The sequence below is a fragment of the Harpia harpyja genome, chromosome 9 (assembly GCF_026419915.1).
Source record: "Harpia harpyja isolate bHarHar1 chromosome 9, bHarHar1 primary haplotype, whole genome shotgun sequence".
Classification (NCBI taxonomy): Eukaryota; Metazoa; Chordata; class Aves; order Accipitriformes; family Accipitridae; genus Harpia; species Harpia harpyja.
The window spans coordinates 24,039,920-24,059,134 of NC_068948.1; the positions used below are offsets into that span (position 1 = coordinate 24,039,920).

Sequence of the window (19,215 nt, forward strand, 5' to 3'; positions counted from 1 at the left end):
TTACCTTCACCATGGACAGACACCAACCTGCAATTCTTTATTTTAATCTCTGTAGCCAGACAGGAGTTTTATAGCTCTGGTAGATTCTTCCATACTAAGGATAAGGGTACTTCAAACCTGGGGTTGTACTGCCAGCTATGTTTTGTGTAGAAAGGAAGGCAGAAAGTAGAGAGCAACTAGGTTGTGGGCAGGTCAGAGGACAAACAGTCTCCAAGCTGAGTCCTTCTAGCAGTGGATGATGTAGTAGTCCTGGAAGTACAGCAGCACTGTTAGAGGAGGGCCCAGGACAAGGCTGATCCCACATGAGCATGTTACTGTAGCAGCCATCAAAAAGCCATTTCCACTGGCAGGACAGTGGGATCTGTCAGGAAAAGCAAACAGCAGTCACTAGCAGAAGTCTGGTCAGTTGGTAATACCATTCCCTAAGGGATGTGCATGCCTTTAACTGGAGGACAGATCCATACTGAATTAGCTTTTCTATTATAAGGATGATGACTCAATTTATTTCTAAAGGGTGCCCTTGCCAAGGGGCTCTGTCTTTGTGCTTCATAATAAAACAATTAAAACCCCCATTAATGCTAAAATCTTACCAGGCTAGCACAAAAAGAAGAAAGGGGTCTTTCCCGTCCCACAGAGCCAAGAGCTACCAAATTTACAGGCATCATGGGAATGGAAATTATTTTTAAAGGCTGGAAGAGATTAGATGGGAAGGATTACAGATGGCCACCGGTTTTGCACTCAGAAATCATCGCTGTTTGACAGATAGTTACACTGAGGATATCTGCCCCCAGACAATGCTCAAAAGCTTTCAAATTAGTGGCAGGCTCATTGCGGATCGGGTGACCTAGTCCACCCTCACTGGGCTGGTTATGAAACGCCTCCGGCTCTGGTCTCACTTGCTGAGACTGGATGTTCAGGTACAAATGGCTCAAAGATCTGATTTATGGTTTCTCAACACTCCAGTGGCTCTACATGTTAGGTAAAGCCTCCAGAGAATGAGGAGGTGCCTTCCTGATGGATTTACAAACAAGGGATGCTGGATGTTTGGCTGGTTTTTGTGAACAAAATGAAGGATGCTCTTTGCGACACAGCAGGAATTACGCTGCCAGGGAGCACTCCATCCTGAAACCGATCCTTCGCAGTCTTGCCTGTTTTATTCATGTCAGAAAATCAAAATCGATAATTTTAATTACCAGCCTAAAACTACCACCTTTGTGCTTTAATTGTTAAATATCATTAAAATAACAGTAGCAAGAGCTCTGTGATCAGTGCCCTGATAGATTTATGTTTGCTGGCAGATTCCTCATTTTAATGTCAATCTTCCCATACCTGAGATGGCATAGCAGTAAACATCCCAAACCGGAACATCCTCAGTGAGATGGCAATGAGATACTGGAAAAGGCAAGATCAAGAGTCTGACATGCACTGTCCTGTGTGATCATGTCTTGTATTGGCTCTGTACAATAGCAGCGAGGCATAGTTGAGCGAGCATGAAGGACCCAATACTAGTGGGACTTCATTGACAGGTTTTCTTCATATTGGAGTGAAACTTAAGTTAAAAGGAATTCAAAAGGGGAAAGAAAGCCTTGAGATACACAGCTTCTGCCAGGCTACCAGTCTATGGCACTGTTCCCACCGAGTGAAGCAAAACTGAGCTGACCAGCCAGGACGCCTGTCCTCAGCATGATTTTTTCAGCTTTGTTCATCTGTTTTTCTGATGGTCCCATCAGTTTGCTCTAAACAGCAAGGATCAGGAGTATACAAAGAAAAGTCTCTAACACTCCCGTCCCTGCCTTGGACTGGGGCACCACTGGCTTCCCAGGGCTTCTCCAGAGCAATAGCTGGAAGTCACAAAGCAATGTTCTTGGTTTAAGTGATGGTGTAATCTGTGCTACAAATTCTTCTGTCCTAGGAGGAGGAGATGCCATGCAGACCAATGGCTCTTCCAGTTTCTGCCTTCATCCTGCCTCATCGATGTGAAGATATGAGAGCTCCCTAAATCTTCTTGTGTGACATATCCCTAATCCCTGTGGGAACTGGGCTGTTCTACCACCTGTGAAGGTGCAGGATGCCCGAAGACATGAATGACTGATAGAGCATCCAATGACTAATGCAATGGCTTGCACGGCAGAACAGGGTCATACTTAATGGCCTGTGACAGAAAGCTGGCCAGGGCCAAGATGTGGTGCACAGATACTTTTACAAACAACTCTGCCCGTTGGGTACTGGATCCTTTGCAGTGGGAGGCAGAGTCTGGCACAGCCTATGCACATTGGTGAATTGCTGCAGTGCCACTTTCCTCCAGGCATACTTACCTTTTAACTGACCTCATGCTGTTTCCCAGCCACTGTTTCCTAGGTCTGGGGAAACTAAAAATTTTCTTCAAAGGTCAGCTAAAGGTCTCTCCTCTAACCATTGAAATTTCTAGCTTAATCCAAAGCTTACTTTGAACCCAAGCTCGCAGATTGTCAGCATGGGCGGAAGGTCAAGAACTGCAAGCACTCAAGCTATTAATGCAGTGGGGACCTGGCCACTCAGCACTGCTAATACAAGAATGCTGGAGTGCTAATCTAATCAGTCCATGAAGCTCGAGTGTTATTTTGCAACGTGACTCCTCTCACTAGAACTCACGTCAGTATTTAAAACAATTTGGTAGCTAACTCACAACCCCAAACCTTATTCATTTGGTCTAGATGCTGTCTCAGCACATGGCACCCAGCTTAGGTTGGGATCTGTAGGCAACTAGAGCAAATCTCAAAATCTTAGCTGCTTCACATAAAGCTATGAGTTTACGTGAACGAGAGGTCATGGCTATGACCGGGATGGCTGCTACTGTGACCTACCTCGCAGAAACATGCAGAGAGAAGGAACGCAGCCAGCCAGGCCTGCCACTTGTCATAACCATGATGCAGTAAGGGCTTGTAGATGTGTCTGTTTACAGAGCACAGAAAAATGGGAAGAAGCTTGATAAATTGTTCCCAGTGCACTGCTAGTCATTAACATCAGGATTAACTGCACAGAGCAAGATAACGCGGTTTATATCAATCAGCCCACCAAAGCCAAAGGAGTTGCTCCAAATGCACACACAAACGAGTGAGGGAAGCATCTTGCACAACAGCTTAGGTGACTTGTGGAAATGCGGTTCATTTCTAAGACCTCAGCATTGAGTGATGGAGCTAGGGAGGAGGCTGCTCTGAACTGCTGCCTGAAATGAAGTCCAAACCTTCACACACTGCCCAGACCCGTGTGCTTTGATACAGGATCCGTTTTAAGCCCTCCTTTGCATCTTTTACTCTGCACACATCAGAAATCTATTAATACAGGAGAAGAACTTAAAAAATTGACTTCTTAAGTTAGGCTCTTTGTCCATACTGAGGGCACTGAAAACAAGCAACTTGCTTCTGGTTTTCATGAGTGCTGAGTACTTATTGGATGCCGTGAAAATATCTGAGGCCATTTATTTGGCTTCCAATTTATTGGCCTCAGGGGCCTGATTTTATGAACTACTTTTTTAAGCTCAGCAAAAGCTCTTCTCACCAAGAGCTTGACACAAGGGTTCTCCATAAAATGCTCGTGACTTTGTAGGGAGTGAGTCATCATCAGAGTATCACAGATGGTGCCAGTCCTGACCTCTTCAATTAAAAGGCTCAGTATTTACACTGCTGCCTTTTCAACACTGCTCAAGCAGTAAAACAGCAGCAATCCAGACTTGTGTAACCACTCGCCGGCTGTCACTGCGTGACAGGTGACCGCGTCTCTCTCCTGGAGGCTTTTGGGCTAAAACACATGATCATTCTTTACCTTTCTGAATCTGCACGTGACGATGAACAGTGTCCCAGAGGCACTGATGGAAAGAAATGTATTCTGGCTATTTATAGATGCAAATAAGATCCAGTTTCCAGCTAAAATATTAAGCAGTGGTTTGGAATCTGCCTCCTTCCTAGACAGCTCCTGGAGATGCTGACAGCTTGGGCTTCCTAGACCTTCCCAAGATTTTGGGGTGAAGGAGCAGAGCTGGTGATGCAAGATGTATTCCCTGATGGGGAATACTAACTCCTGCCCTCAGTTTCCTGCAGTGGGACTCCCCTCTTCGATCCCTCCTTAGAGTAGTGCCAAGATTTAGATTACTGGGGCTACGGTGCTATTTCTGAAGAGCTTGTTCCCAGCAGTACAAACCACATGCTTACAGAAACATTGACGCTTTTAAATTAACAAAGTTATTTCATTTCTGTCAGCTCCCTGCTGTTCCTTTGAGACTATGCTAAAATGTAAAGCTTGCTCATTAATTACTTCAAATGTCAAGGTTTAATTACAATGCCTCCGAGTTAAATTTCAAGCCAGCCAAACTTTCAGAGCCATACAGGAGACAGACAGACAGACATACCCATAGCAAGTTAATTCTTCAAAAAAGATTATGATGATGATTAATATTATTGATTTTCCAGCAGCAGTATTTAATCTTTCAGGCACAGAGCATGTTAACTGGAGTATGCAGAAGCCAGTGTCGTACCTGTCTAGCCATCTGTGGGCTGGGGTATCCCACTTGGACCACAACTACAAGTGTGAGTCTGCATTCCTGCAAGAAGAGGAGGAGTAAAACCAGGCTTCATTACATAGCTCCAGAGAAAACACACACCCATCCTACTGGATGGACATCCTTCCCCATGGGTGAGGTAAAGGTGCCTTAAAAATCAAATTGTACCTGGGCTGGTTATCACAGCACAGCTGAAAATCTTCCTGTAAGCATGCTGGAATCCTGGCAACCCCTGAAGCCAGAAGTGAAGGCAACACTTGCTGTTTGTTGCAAACCATGCCACTTTGAATGTCAGTGTTCTATAGCAGTATCCCATATTTTTTCCAGATTTAGAGACCATGAGCTCAAACACAAGATAACAGCTATAGTCTTGATGTGGTAAATCACCTAACTTAAAGCTGATAAATAATTTTTGGCCCTTGTCAGCCATGAAGGTGTATTAGGCTTAGTTATGAAAGGATGACTGAAGTCCTGGGTACCAAGAGAAAGCCCCTAAAAACTGGCAGCTTTAGATTTCAGCAAAATCAGGTGCTGGAAAGTGTTACGGAGATTAGCTGCTAGCTGCAGGTATTTCCCAGGAGGACAAAAGGAACTGCCTCTCCACAGCCTCCGCACCTGGCTGACGGCACGCCTGGCCTGTGACGCACGTTCAGTGCCTTTGCTGCAGAGTGCAACATCGGGCTGAAGGTTTCAGAGTCTGTAATTTAAATGGCACCAGTCCCGGTTTCCCCTTTAAAGCTGTGGCAGTCTGAGAGAACCAGAATGGTTGGTCAGTCAAGGTGACAGATGTCTGCTAGATGAGCTGTACCAGCACAAGTTGCCTTGTCATTGACTGCCAGAAGGTAGAAGTTTCATCTTCCTGACAGCACTTTCAGCGGCGAAAGAGGATGAAGCATCCAAACAAAGCATCTCCTGATTATACTCAGGGGACTGTAATCGTTCAGTTTTCTTAGATGCTGTGTCTGTATAAGAAACTTACATTTAATTTCTACTGTCTTAATCATTAAATCAGGATTTAGAAGACTGTGGCATGTTTTCATCTTGCAATATTTACTGGCTTCCTTAAAGCCCCAGCTCTGGAGCCATGTTTCAGTAGGGGGAAAAAAAATCCAGTACTTTTTGAAAACGTAAAAATTGTCAAAAATTAGACATCAGAAGAATATAAAAAAAAACAAAACTAAGACCTGCTGAGAAAAAAAATCTATGACTTCTAAGCCAGCTTCATGACTTTTAGGGCCCAATTCATTATTTTCTAAAATATATTGTTGTCAAAGCTGTAATTTAGCTCATAAAAATGTTTGTTGTTCTAGGGATAATAACACGTCCTGGGGTTAATGGATTCTGTAACCTCCTATGTTTCAGTTATTTTTAAAAATCAGTCATTGGCAGCCAGCTGGAGAGTGCTTTATTAGCAAACATCCCCAGAGAACAGACACTCTAACACTTGATATCTTTTTGGCTTAGAGGGTATGGCAAGGACACAAAGCTCCTCACTGCACCTTGGAAAATGGGAGAACAACAATGACACAGCCTAAAACGTGCTGTGCAGCATCCCACTGACCAGTGCTGCCTTGGCACAGGGTTTCCCCCATCCTCTGTCTGCCCCGTACCACTGCAACCACGATCGCGGAGCGGGGCAGGTCTGACCTGCACCCTGCCCTGATGTATCACCTGCTGCATGTGTAGTTGATTTTTATTTTTCATATAAAGTAATACTACAATGTCAACATTAAGTATTAACAAGTTCAAATGCGTTTTACAATTTTTAGCAATGTTTGAAAGCAAGGGGCTGTATTCTTGACTAATGTGACACTACTTGAGAGATCAAAGTCAACTTTATTAACATCACATCTTACATAAATATCCACATATATATCAGGTCAAGCCCCATTTCTTTAATGCATTGCAGATCCTGTTTCCCTTTTAGATCAATACATGTTCCTGTTGTCTGTGGAAACCCATGTTATAACTTCAGTGCCATCAACATTTAACTTTTTAATATATTTTTTCAATAAAATAATCAGTGATATATATGGTAAATATGTATCTAAGAATGTATAAATATATATGTCAATACATATATGTGCAAATAGTATTAACATATATTAATGGGATTTTACTGGCTAAAGTATACAAGTATAATAAATTCAGCTGCCCCTAAAGAATATACAACCATTCATTTGAAAATTAAATAAACATTTTAAAATCAAATAGACAACAAGGGGAACCAAAATGAATTTCTGAGAAAGTGTTGTCTCGTGTTTTTTTAAACTTTCTACCAACCAATCAGAAGTGTATTTTCCCAATGTGAAGTACAGCAGGCTTCTGAATGACTTCAGCTCTAGTCAAGGAATCAATAGTTGGACATACACTTATTTTTTGTTCAGCTCCTGAGTCCTTGTCGTCTGTTAGTGATACCAAGATACCTAGTTTTTCTTAGCTAGTTGCACTGGAGAAGGAGCTCACATTATAGAAAATCCAGCAAAGGCTAAAAATGTAAACTTCATTCAGAGTCTGCTGGTACTTTTTTTTTTTCCACAACTACATCTCCTTGTATGGGGATGCTAATGGAAACAAGACACAGAGGCTAAAATAGTATTAGGTGCAGGATTATACACTCAGCTAAAACAGGTAAGGATTTGGTATTTTTGGATCTTGCCCATACTTTACTTGCATAAATCAAGTGTCTGTTTCTGAAGAAACAGTAGTGAAAGCAAAAGTTAATGCTTACTCCTAATGTGAACAATGTATATTAGTTGCAATCATTTATACCACAATAGGTATGAAGTCATTGTCACCCTGTCAGTAATGTTTACTGTCTTCTCCACAACCATGTAAATGACAATCCTAAATGTAAGATACACAAGGTGTATGACTTTGTTTTCTGAAAGCCTTATCTTGCTTTTGCCTAACAGGTATTACCCACTGAACCCAACTTGTTAATTCTAAAACAGCATTCAGTCATGCTAGAGATCTGTCAAATTAGACCTGTACCAGCTAATCAGGGTTCTTGTCTGAAAACTGATTTACAGTTCTTAACAAACCTAAAACATGTCACCTAGCAGTCCTATTCCAAACAAAGCAGCAGCACACTCTTTTTGCAAGAGGTGAAAGACAGACATCTGTGTAAAATTGTCAGTCTCCAAATCACAGCAATTCTGCAAGGCAATTGAGGCAGGAGTGAAAGTACCAATAAAAAAAAGTGAGCCAGATGAAATGATTTGCCACTTAGAGGAGAAACAGGCAATAAAAATAATCTTCCTCTCTTGGTTCGATTCCACTCCTTCAGCACAGTTTGAATATAATCTAATATAAATGTGCCCTTTCCAGAGCAACTCTTCTTATAGAGAGATTTACCTCGGCTTGATTTAAAGTATCCATTTGCAGGCCAAGCACCATGAGAAGCTTTTAAATATGACATTAATATAAAAGATGACAAATAAAAATGGTTCAGATATAAATAAGTTGACAGACCAATAGAGGGCAAGGTACTAAGAGTAAATTGCAAAGCTATATGGGTCTATGGTGTGTAATGAGATAATTTAGGACTTGGGAGCATGAGAAAGAGAGCCCTTAAGGGAACAAGGCTAACTAAGATAGGTTTGGTCTCTTCTCATGTTCCTCAGCCCCCTTCTCTGGGCATGAATGAGGGGGGATGCCCTGTGGTGATGGTAAATGTGTATGCAATTTGTTATTTTAAGTAGAAAAGCCCTCATTAAGTGAACTGGATAATGGAAAACACATCTACCCTGGACCTCTAGTACAGAAATGCTAGTGCATTAAACACAGCATTACCTTCAGTGAGTATTATGAACCTGAACCTTGCCTGCATACAAAAGTTGTAACACTTTAATTATCATAAACTATACCAATATTACTCTCCTAGCATGAACACTGTTATACAAGACTAAAGATACTACTTGTACACCCCTATTGGTGATACAAGCAGGGGAATATAAGAAATAGTATAAAACCCATTTTATAAATGGTTTCACAGGAAAAGCAAATGGAGGTATTGGGCCTTTAGGCTTTAAACTCAGGCTTCCAGGGAATTCACAGTCATTCCCCTGACACATCTCTGGATCGGACGGCAATTGCCTGGGTGATTTTTCTGAACCTTCTTTAGAGAGACTGCCCATGCTCAGATAATGATCTGAGCATGTACACAAGCCACCTTCTGCCTGGGAGTCATGCAGCCATGTAAGTGTGGCAATGAATCATGGAATAATTTGGAGGTCACTGGGCTCAGCGTCCTACCCAAAGCAAGGCAAACTTTGAAGTTAGAACCAGTCTGAGCCAAGAGGTGACATTAGCTTGAGCTCAGCGCTGTGTAACGCAGGATTAACCGGAACTGGTGCATGTCTGGCAGGCTTCAGGCATGGTTGGGGCAGGCACGTTGTTGTCTGCACCTCACTGTGTTGATATGCCCGCTATCTCCTAAGAATACACTGAAGAGTTTTGCAATTTTCTGCTCCTAGGCTAAAGAGGGAAAGATCTTGGCATTGGGGAAAAAAAAAAAAAAAAAAGCAGAGGGACAGAAAGGGTGCTTTTGACACAAGGCACATGTTCTAAGGCACGAGAAGCTAATGCCATGACAAACTACCAATTTGGAAAATGACTTTAATAGCCATTGTTAGATCCTGTGATATCCTGGCACAAACAAAAAAAGTGAAAGATATAATTAAAAGGTTAAATGCTGTGAAACTGCAAGGAAGCAAACAAGGAGAGATACTGAAAACTTGCCATGATTAGAAGAGTGATAAACACCACCTAGTTTTTCAGCAGAAAGATGGGAGCAGGAAAATCCTTCGGACAAAGGGAAAATGCCAATAAAATCAAACTGCAACACTGAGAAGGGTGTTGCCCTTTGTGGGGCTGGGCAGGGTCCTCTGCTGCATGTCTCAGGCAGAGTAAAGGAAGAAAATGAGCTACAGCTAAGGAAAAAAGCTAAGTAAATTGCAGACGGAAAATATCTGCCATATGCTCACTGTAAGACGAATAGTTCAAGAAAGTTCACAGCACTCAGAAAAGAGAGCATTAGATATCTTTCCCATCACAGTCTACTCTGGAGCATGCTGAGGCATTGTGCTGGGGCAAGGAAAATAACTAAACACGCCAGGCTGCAATGTCAAGATGCACTTTGCACTGTTAATGTAAACATACACTTGGGTGGATGCTGTAGGAGAAATACTGATGTCAAACAAGGTCCTCTTACTCCTTTTGCGTGATATCATTGACTATGCTCTCAGAAAACCTGTTGATGGATACAGCAGCCAGCAGCACCTGGCTCAACTTTCATACAACGAGAGGTCTGGATTTTGTTGGCATTATGATTCACTGTACATGCACAGCTTGAAAGGGAGGCAGGAGCAAAGGCAATCGGATGAAACCTAGCTGTGAAAACATACATGTAATGAGAATCTCAGCTCCTTTGAAACCCATCTGCACATTAGGGCACAAAACCACAAATCAATTCTCATGTCTTGACAGTGGTGTACAAGGTAGTGGGGCAAAAACATACAAGCCAACAGTGGCAGCTGGTTCCCCAAGATTAACACGGCTCATTCATTGAAGATCTACAGCCCTCCAAAGCAAACTGCAAACCTTCAGTGCCAGTTATTTCTATCTTCACATCTGGGTGTAAAAGCTGGAAATACCTTAAGAGTCAGAACAAACATGTAAGGGCTCTATCCAGGCCACCCAGAAGTTAGTCCTCCCAGTGACTAGTGTTTCACATTGCAATGGGGACAGCAGGTGATGGAGGCTTATGCAGGGAAGCTGCCACATAAGAAGTCAGTGTCTGGCAGCCCCCTCAGTGCATGCGTCTGAATGCCATCCTATATGCCTTCAAAGCTAGGCCCTGAGCAGAATCCTAGCTATTAACACTCTTTCACAAATATCATGGAATTTTAACAATCTGAAGGGTGTGCAAAGAGCACTGTGCAACAAGCAGAGATGGCAGAGCTGTGCTCATTCCCTACACACGTTGGATAGAATGGAAAAGGTCTGGATCCAGAAAAGAGCAATGAACAAATCACAAGAGATAAATCCCACTAAAGTCAATATGAATGTTGCAGCCCATTAATTTCAGCAGGAAGTTTGGAGATTAAATTGGTTGTTGAGTCTGGGCCCAAGTCCACTTAAAATAAGACAAATAATTGGGAGGGCAATCAACTGCCATAAAGGTCACTAGTGCTTAGATGTGCAGCAGCAGAAGATCCCTTACTCCTGAGCAGCAGCTTTGTTCATAAATTACCATGTAATAGTTGCAGACCCATGGAGAATGGTGCCAGCAGCTGGGGAACTGCTGAGAGGCTTTGCACGGGGAAAATGACATGACTGAAGTGTGTAGACTAAGAACAGGGAAAAAGAAAATAACATACACGGTTCCCTCAGGGATGGGATGGTTCTTCCTGCAAAAGTGTTTGCAGAAGGGGCATGGCTGCTAAATAGTGCTGGAATTTTCTCTCCAGCTCTAAGAAACGCTGTTTCTTCTCAGCCCAGACCCTGTGTGTTCCTCTCTTCCTGGCTGTGTCACTACAAGTCACTGCATGAAGCTAGCTGTGAATGTGGGGCATGTACTCCAGCCAGTACAGCCTACCACTGCCCAGCTTACACAGGGCAGTTTAAAGTCTTGTTTCTTAGGATCATCACGATTCATACAATACTGCTGTGTCAGATATCACATTTTGATCCCCAGACCACCAAAGAGTTACACTTCCAGGAGACGACAGCCCAAGAAGCAGCGAGGGAAAAGCTGGAAATGAAATACTCTCCAGCTGGGGAATTAAGTTACAGGGCAGATTTTAAGAAATACTGCAAAATACTGTTCTCTGAAAAAACCTTTCTAGTGCAAAGCACTGATAACTTTTTAAGCCCTTTTTATTCACCTCCCTCCCCAACAAAACTGATGAAACAGCCTACCCAAAGCAATGATTTTCACAGGAGACACTAAGCAGAGACTCCATGAAATCCACTGCGTTTGATATCGGTATTTTGTATGAAGGCATTTCAGTAATGCTACCATCAAGGGCAATGAATGGCATCTGACAGTATTTAGAAGGGAACAGAACTAACGTGCTTGCATTCCCTGACCTCCTTTGTTTTATGTTGCAAGGTGAACTCTGTAACAAACATACATCAGACTAGCTGTTCAACAAAAAGCACGTAGATTGACCTTACTGCTAATTTCAAGATGTATTCTGTAAGCAAGGCAGACTCTTTCCTGCAGAAATAAATAAAACAGACTACAACATCACCTCTAGCAATGATATGAAGTAGAATATGCTTAAGAAAATAAACTGGCATTATTTGCTTACATTTATAAACTTCACTGATTCATGTATATTTGGTAAAAGCCACTGAAAGAAAAAATAGAGAGCAATTAAGGTACACACAGTTTTGATTGGAAGGCCCTGTAAAGTGACTCATTATTTTGTCTGCTATGATGAGAAAACACAGCTGCAGCCTCTGCCACATATGAGCCCATACAGACTGATGAGATGCTGGCACTGGCAAACAGCCAGCAGATAACCCATGGGTGGCTCTTTCCCTGAGCACTGAGGATGGCTGTAAAGCCTTCACCATTGAAACTCCCCTGTGTAAGCGGGACAGGCCAATGGCAGCAGGACAAAGTCCTCCAGCCTTCTCTACCCGGGACAGAAAGACACAAAAAAGTTCTGTTGGGATGTATTAACAGAGAAGAGCATCCACAGCACATCCTCTTGTGTGAAAAAGGCTGCCAGCTGAGGTGAAGAGCTTGCATGGATAGTTATTTTAAGTGCTTTATTACAGCGAGGGCTTTATGAGAACTATATCATACTTACACTGGCAGGAAAAATATACTTTATGCCCCCAAAATCTTTGAACAAATATTAATTTACTATTCTCAGCTGCCCACGCTGCTGGCAGAAAAGGTTCTGGAGAAATTCTGCAGGGGATCTTGGACAAGCCAGGTGACAGCTGCTGGGAGACTGCCACAGGAAGCACGAGAAAGAATTGTTTGTATTAACACAGCTACAGAGCTTTTCCTCTGCAGATCCCAAAGTACCTTAAAAAGTTACAGCCTTTCACAGAGAAGAGAAAACTTAGACCCAGAGATGCAAAGGGTCATCTAGCAGGCCATAAAATGAGACAGGCAGCACCCCCGATCCCAGTGTCTTCCCTTTCCTTTCTTTACATTGAGTAGGCACTGGAATCATCATCTGTGGGGTAGCTGCTGTGTTTAAGGAGATGAGAGTAAGTACAGACATGATAAAGCGAGCCATTTCTGCGGTACCTAAGCATTAAGGTAGTTAGGAGAATAAAGTGGTGCAGGTCAGCCATAACTTTCCTATAATGTTAGATGCTAAGAACTGCATCCCAGCAGTTCTTGTTATATGTAACAATTGAATCCCTGGGTTTTAACATTAAAGAAAAAACCAATACCTGTTGAAATAGCACCAGCATGAGATGAAAGAGAAATATCTGCAATGAAAACAAGAAGAGACTTCAAAGCCCTTCATTGATTACCTCACACTAAAGTCACCATGTCCTGAGGCATCACTCCATATCTCCATCTATTTTGTATTTAGATACCACAACAACCACAGTGTCTTCAAGTGTAATTAACTGACACTGAAATTGCTTATGCTGCAGCCATCCCGTGAAGGTCTCAGAGGCTGGCACACATCCCAGCACATTACTCACTCTAACATAAGATGTCAACATCTTAGTGCAAGGACTCCTCTCACTGTCACTGTTTCAGAGCATTCACCATGCACATTGCCTGCACAGACAACGGATGATGCTTGGCCTTGCCTGGATGGGCCAATGGATCTGTGATGACCTGCTAGACCAGGGGGCTTAATTTGGTCTGGTTTACTGGCAGGAGGTGAGAGAGTCCCACACACTTCATATCACCTCTATGAAATTGCCAGATCCTTCAAGAGCCCCTTTAAAGGTTAATCCATGATGATCAAATAGTAACTCCCATTCAAATATCCTAAAAAAGGGGAGAGGGATTAGAAAGGACTGTGTGAAATCCCCACGATTAGCAAAATACCACTGTGTGATGTCTGAAATTTTCATTATTTCACAGCGTAATTGCATCACTGTTGGACTTACACAAAAGGAAAGCAACCGCAGACAGCTCTGGCTATTGCTACATTTTTAGCAGAGTGCACATACAGTCTGTAGGACATTTGTTTACTCCTTCAGGGCCCTGCAGAGTTAAGAAAATAGTTTTGGAATATCAGAAATAGATTCCCACTTTCTGTCAAACATCAGGAGAAATATGCCTGTGTGATAAGGCAATGTTTGACACACAATTGTAATGTCAGCATCCAAGGGAGCAATGTCAACCTTGGTATGAATCTCATGGCTCAATACAAGAAGTATTACTATCCAAGGAGAGTCTCAGAAATTGACAGGTTTAAGTGCAGTGTCATTTTCTTACCACTTCCAGGAGCCTCTTAATGATATAGCTGTGTCTGCAGTGTGAATTTCTTAGGAAATTTAGGTGGTAGTGAAGCGTGGGGGCTAGCAGAAAGTAGCACAAGCCTGGGAGGAAAGAAAGGAAATGGTCCATCACTTTCTTGAGTAAAGTCTAGCGAAAACCAATCTCCTTTAACATTCAGACCCCAGGTTATTCTGTGGAGTTCTGGGTGCTGTATCAGTGCATACCTTGTCATGGCTTCACTAGCTGTAGCTGGGAAATAGATGGGAGTCACTGTGTTGTTGAAACCCACATAGATATACCAATTTTAAGCAGAGCCTCAGGCTTTATAAAGACCATTCCCAGCCCTGGGGCATGTACATCCTCTTGTGACTGCACAGAACCATGACCAGCACATCACTGAATCCCTACCATAAGTTAATCTCATGTAAAAAGAAGAACAGGGACTTTAAGCTTCCCTTCAGAACTAATAACGTGGTAGTAAACAGAGTAAGATGCAGATGATGCAAAGTGCAGGACCACAACATCAATGGGGCGACACTGAATGACATGGATAGAGAAAATAGTATTTTACGCTGTATTGACATAGGGTGATCACTGGCTTGTTGAAGTCAATGAGAATGTTCTTGATATTAAAGGGTGGGGCAGTGCAGAATTTGTTCTCTATTTTTGCATATCCTAGGTGCCCATGCACTCACCAAATTTATAGCCTTGATCTAAGGACAAAGCTGAAAGAGCCTCATAAGCCCAAACTGCACTGCATGGCAGACAAAATTCACTGTATTTGTGAATTGGACTGCCTGACTGCTGCCTTGTCACGTTTAGTACAAAAGTTTTTGCAATGTGTAAGGGTAGAGCACGCCAAAGCCTCATACTAAAAAGCTGATATGGTGTTTGTTCACTGGAATTTAGCAGACACAGAGATCAGGTCTCATAAATGAGAGAACCCATCAGAGAGAGCTTCTAAGGTAAACACATCCTCTTAAAAGGGTCTTATCTCTGCACCAGTAGATCAAAGAGCACTCTTGCACAGCTGTATAGTGTGCAGGCACTATTACTAGTCCTCTACAAAACAGACTGGCTTGCTTATTGACTCGCAGGACTGTGAGACATGCATCACACCTGAAACTCATGATGAAGAGTTTGGGGATTTTTAATAAATGGATATCTAATGTTAGACTATCGTTTAGGAACCTGAACTAATACCCTGACTTTCAAAACACAAAAAGCTCCACAACACCCAAGGAGTCCAAAGTGAAGGGATTTTTCAAAGATACAAATTAATTTTATCAGCCACCAAAAAGGGATGATACAAAAAAGTGTTAGAACATGTTTCCAGGAACTTCATGTGCCATGAAATACTCACTAGCCACCAACACTTGTGATTTTACAAAAATGCTTTCCATTTGAAATTTTTTTTCTATGCCTCCATTGCCTAGTGAAAGACACATACACACAAAAGACCAGACAGAAGGAAATGGCAGTACTTCTTATACCTGAAGTGCTGCCAAATATACACCATCAAGCTTGGAGACGGCAGTCTTAGATCACTTCTAAAAACAGTAATTTCCAACAAAGGCTTGATTTTGAAGGAATAATGTCACATCTAAGAGATTACGAAAGCAATGGTTCCTTTGGCGGAAGCAGAAACTACCCACTTGCTAGCCTATCTCAGCAACTTAATGTAGGATTTGTTATAAAAATCCTACTCTGCTGACAGAGAAAAGGTAGCCACTGTAAAAGGATGAATAGTTAGTTACCTTTTACTTTCAGGGTCACTGGGTACGTGATCTGCTCCGACTGTCCTTTCATTCTTCCTGGACCGATGGCTGGAATGTTCTGCTGCGAATAAAAAGCATAAAAGGCATCATAGGGATCAGGTGAATCTGAGGCCACAAACGACATTACATAACCAGGAATGGCTGATACTGCACCAGTCAACTTCTCATGAAGTCAAGGTGATGGTATCAGCATGAATATTTTATCCCCTTCTGCTTTTGGTTCGATCCCTGGGCAGTCTCCAGCAAACTGGGTCAGGGATTCCTTCCCTCTGTCTTCTGGGATTCAATAGGCTCTTCCACTATCCCAGACTCTGAGCACCCACAGTCTCTTAACTGGTGTACCTTCTTAACTCACCTGGGAATTAGGACAACGCTGCTGTCCCTTCTTACAAATGGGGCACAGAGGAACAGCCACACTGTTGCACAAATTCTTAATTGTGTTTAATTGTGTTTTGGCATTTGACTACAAGCTCCTCCTCAGCATCACTTCCTCTTGTCTCTAAGGTTTCAGTTCTGAGTTAGGCATTTAGGTACTTCTTTGGCTTCTGGCATAAATGACTTCTTCAGTGCCACATGCAGACAACGTGGGAAGCCTGGGTCTGACACTGTCATTCTTGGGCTAATTTAAAAGCAGATCCTGTCATGAAAAATCTCCCCTTTGAGATTATGTGCCTCACAAAATACTAGTAGTATAACCAGAAAGCAGGATTTTCTTGCAAGATCGTGTACTACTTTAAAAAAGATTCATATGTTCTAAGAAAAGGAGAGGAGAGAGGTTAAAAAGTAGAATAAATAAGACTGACTAAAAAGCAGCATGCAGTGTGGTATTCAAAAAAAGCTCAGCATCAGCTTAACACTGCTTTCAAATTTGTCAAAGGCAGAGAGGAACTGATATAATTTTAGCCATTATTCCCCATTAAGGCTACACATTCATGGAAAAAAAGGTATGTTTTTACACTGAGTTAGTTATCCAGCTTGAATCAGGCACATTGTGCATACACTTTACCCAATCTTTACTTATATGACCCCATGTCTGTCTTCCGTGGAGCCTCTGCTTCACTCAGTCCACAAGGCAGAGATGCAGAGGAACTTACTCTGACTGACCAGATCGGATGAGTCCTGTTAGTTCCAAGTCAAGAGCACAGAATGAATCGAAGTGCCTTTTTCAAGCAGAAGAGCTCTGCCAGAAAGAATGGCGGGAACAATGCTCAGGAGAAAATTAGGCCTGAAGACTGGGCAGGAATATTATTAAGTTAATAAGAAAAGCAAACAGAGAGGTTTGGGGGAGAGAAGGGAAGGAATTTATACATTAACTTGCCCCATCACTGTGGGGTTTGTCCATTTGTAGGCACTTGGACCACTGTCCTCCTCCCCCCAAAGTCAATTGTAAAACCTCCCTTTGATGCACTGACACAGAGTCTGGCCCTGCATAGCAATTTATGCCTTGAAATGTACAAGTTAATTAATCCTTCCAGTCTTGATGAGGCAAGAGATGTCTATGTGGCCCAAAGACTCTCTCTACTGATAGGGAAACTGAAAAAGAGAGAACCGACTTTCTCCGAGTCACAAAGTACATCCTTGGCAGAACTGGGAGGGGTTCAGAAAACTGTAGGGCACAGAAATCCCAGTTCTGAACTCATCCCACGCATAAACAGATCATAATTTTTAATGTCTGCTGCCAGTCACGCTGACGGAAGAGTTCTGGGATCTGCTGACTTTGTGTTACCATAGCTTCTCAAGTGCAGACAGTGCAAGAAACTCCTCTATGTTTGCTAATCAGATCGCAGCTATCTCTGTTTATACAGCCTGCCAGATGCATCCGAAATAGACATTTACTAATTATTCTCTTGTCTAAAATGAGATGCAATGACACTCAGCTGTGCAGGTATAATTTTATTTTATACGTACTTGGAACTAAACTCAGCCCAGTTGCATGTCAACATAGATAGTGTCTGCCATGAAGGGTCCTCCTAGAACTGAAAGGATGGGAGCAGTCAGCTTCATCCCAGTCTGAATTCATTCAGCAGTGAGATACAGGGACCTTAATGAGAAACACAGTCTGCACTGGAAAGGACAACTGGGACATGTTGTCAGCTAGGACATCAGTAACACCACTGAAAAGCAATCATTTGGCAACACATGAGCCTGTAGGTGCCAGAAGAGCTATCATCTGCCACTGTATTTAGAATAGGAAGTAACTGTGGTAGGGTTTGTTTGTATTTCTTAATAGCAGCCAGTACAGATAGTTAAAACCATTCAGCACAGCAGACCCCCCCCCCAATACCCTCCTCTCTTCCCAGATATCACTGTACAATTTAGATGGCGCCATTAAATCTTTGCTTGCACACAGCAAGCCCTACACAACAGCCCATACAAAACCACGGACACTCTGAGAAAGTGAATCCATTCACTATCCTTTATTAATCCACTTGACTGAACATCAGCCACGTGCTTGTCAATCTCATCCCTCTGCTGTGTGGGCACGCATACAGACAAAGAAACTGCAATATGTTCTCAAGCTGTTCTTAAGCTATTCTTAAGTAGCCCACCCTAGACATAGAAACACAGAGGGCATTAACAGCACAGATGATAGGAGAAATAATCCCATTTCCCACAACTTTCTGAAGTCTTCAGTGATTTATGAGTTTTTGCAGCAGATGGAGCCATTGCAGTATACACCATGAACTGCGAACTAGGCTAATTCAGCGTGTTCAAAGGAAAAAAAGCTTCTGCCTGCTATGAGGATATTTTCAAAAGAATCCTTGGCTGTATCCAGGCAAATGTGCGTCATCCAAGCAACTACATGCTCTTCTAGCAATTGGATTGGCTTGCCCTGAATGTCCTAGGACTGATTTTTAGATCTATAGGATCATTAGTAATTATACATTAGTATTACAGTCTAAGCTGATGGTTTTAACATGCATCCAAAAGATGGCAGGTCCCCAAATCATGCCCACCCAGTAATTCTGGTACATAAAGACCAGCCTTTGCCATGATAATCAGCCAGTTCCCCTTACTGGTGCCAAAATCCATCTTTTTAAAGGTCAAATGTCACTACCATGGAAATGGTATATAGCTGCAATTGCTGAATTGTTATGTTGCAGGATACCCCTGGCTGATGGTGTGAGGCTTTCAGAATGTTTACACACACACATATTGAGGAAAGTAATACAAATAAGAATACAACAATTCAAGTTTACAGAAATACATTCATTTATGAGTATGACTCTTTAAAGCTTCTAGGAAGATAACTATGATCATAAACTTAGGCATAAAACAGCGAGCAATTCACGGTACAATTAGAATTTGAGATAAATGGATTAATAATCTCCTGCTCAAGCATCTAATTAAGAAAAAGCTGCATTCATCAAAGGCTTCTGTTGACATTATACATTACTGAAGGGGAATTGGGATTTAATATCTCCTTGGTATGCAAACTCATTACCATTTTCCTTGATGGAGGC

General features: G+C 42.3%; 1 protein-coding gene across 1 annotated transcript in view; it reads right to left on the bottom strand.

Moving 5' to 3' along the window:
• Window positions 1–19,215, bottom strand: part of PRSS54 (serine protease 54) — a 35,993-nt gene that overhangs the window by 6,190 nt on the left and 10,588 nt on the right. Inside the window, 5 exon segments of the mRNA XM_052795644.1 lie at window positions 2,844–2,931; window positions 4,511–4,576; window positions 13,642–13,736; window positions 13,971–14,074; window positions 15,731–15,812. Of these exon segments, the coding sequence (XP_052651604.1) occupies window positions 2,844–2,856 (13 nt within the window). The 5' untranslated portion in view covers window positions 2,857–2,931; window positions 4,511–4,576; window positions 13,642–13,736; window positions 13,971–14,074; window positions 15,731–15,812.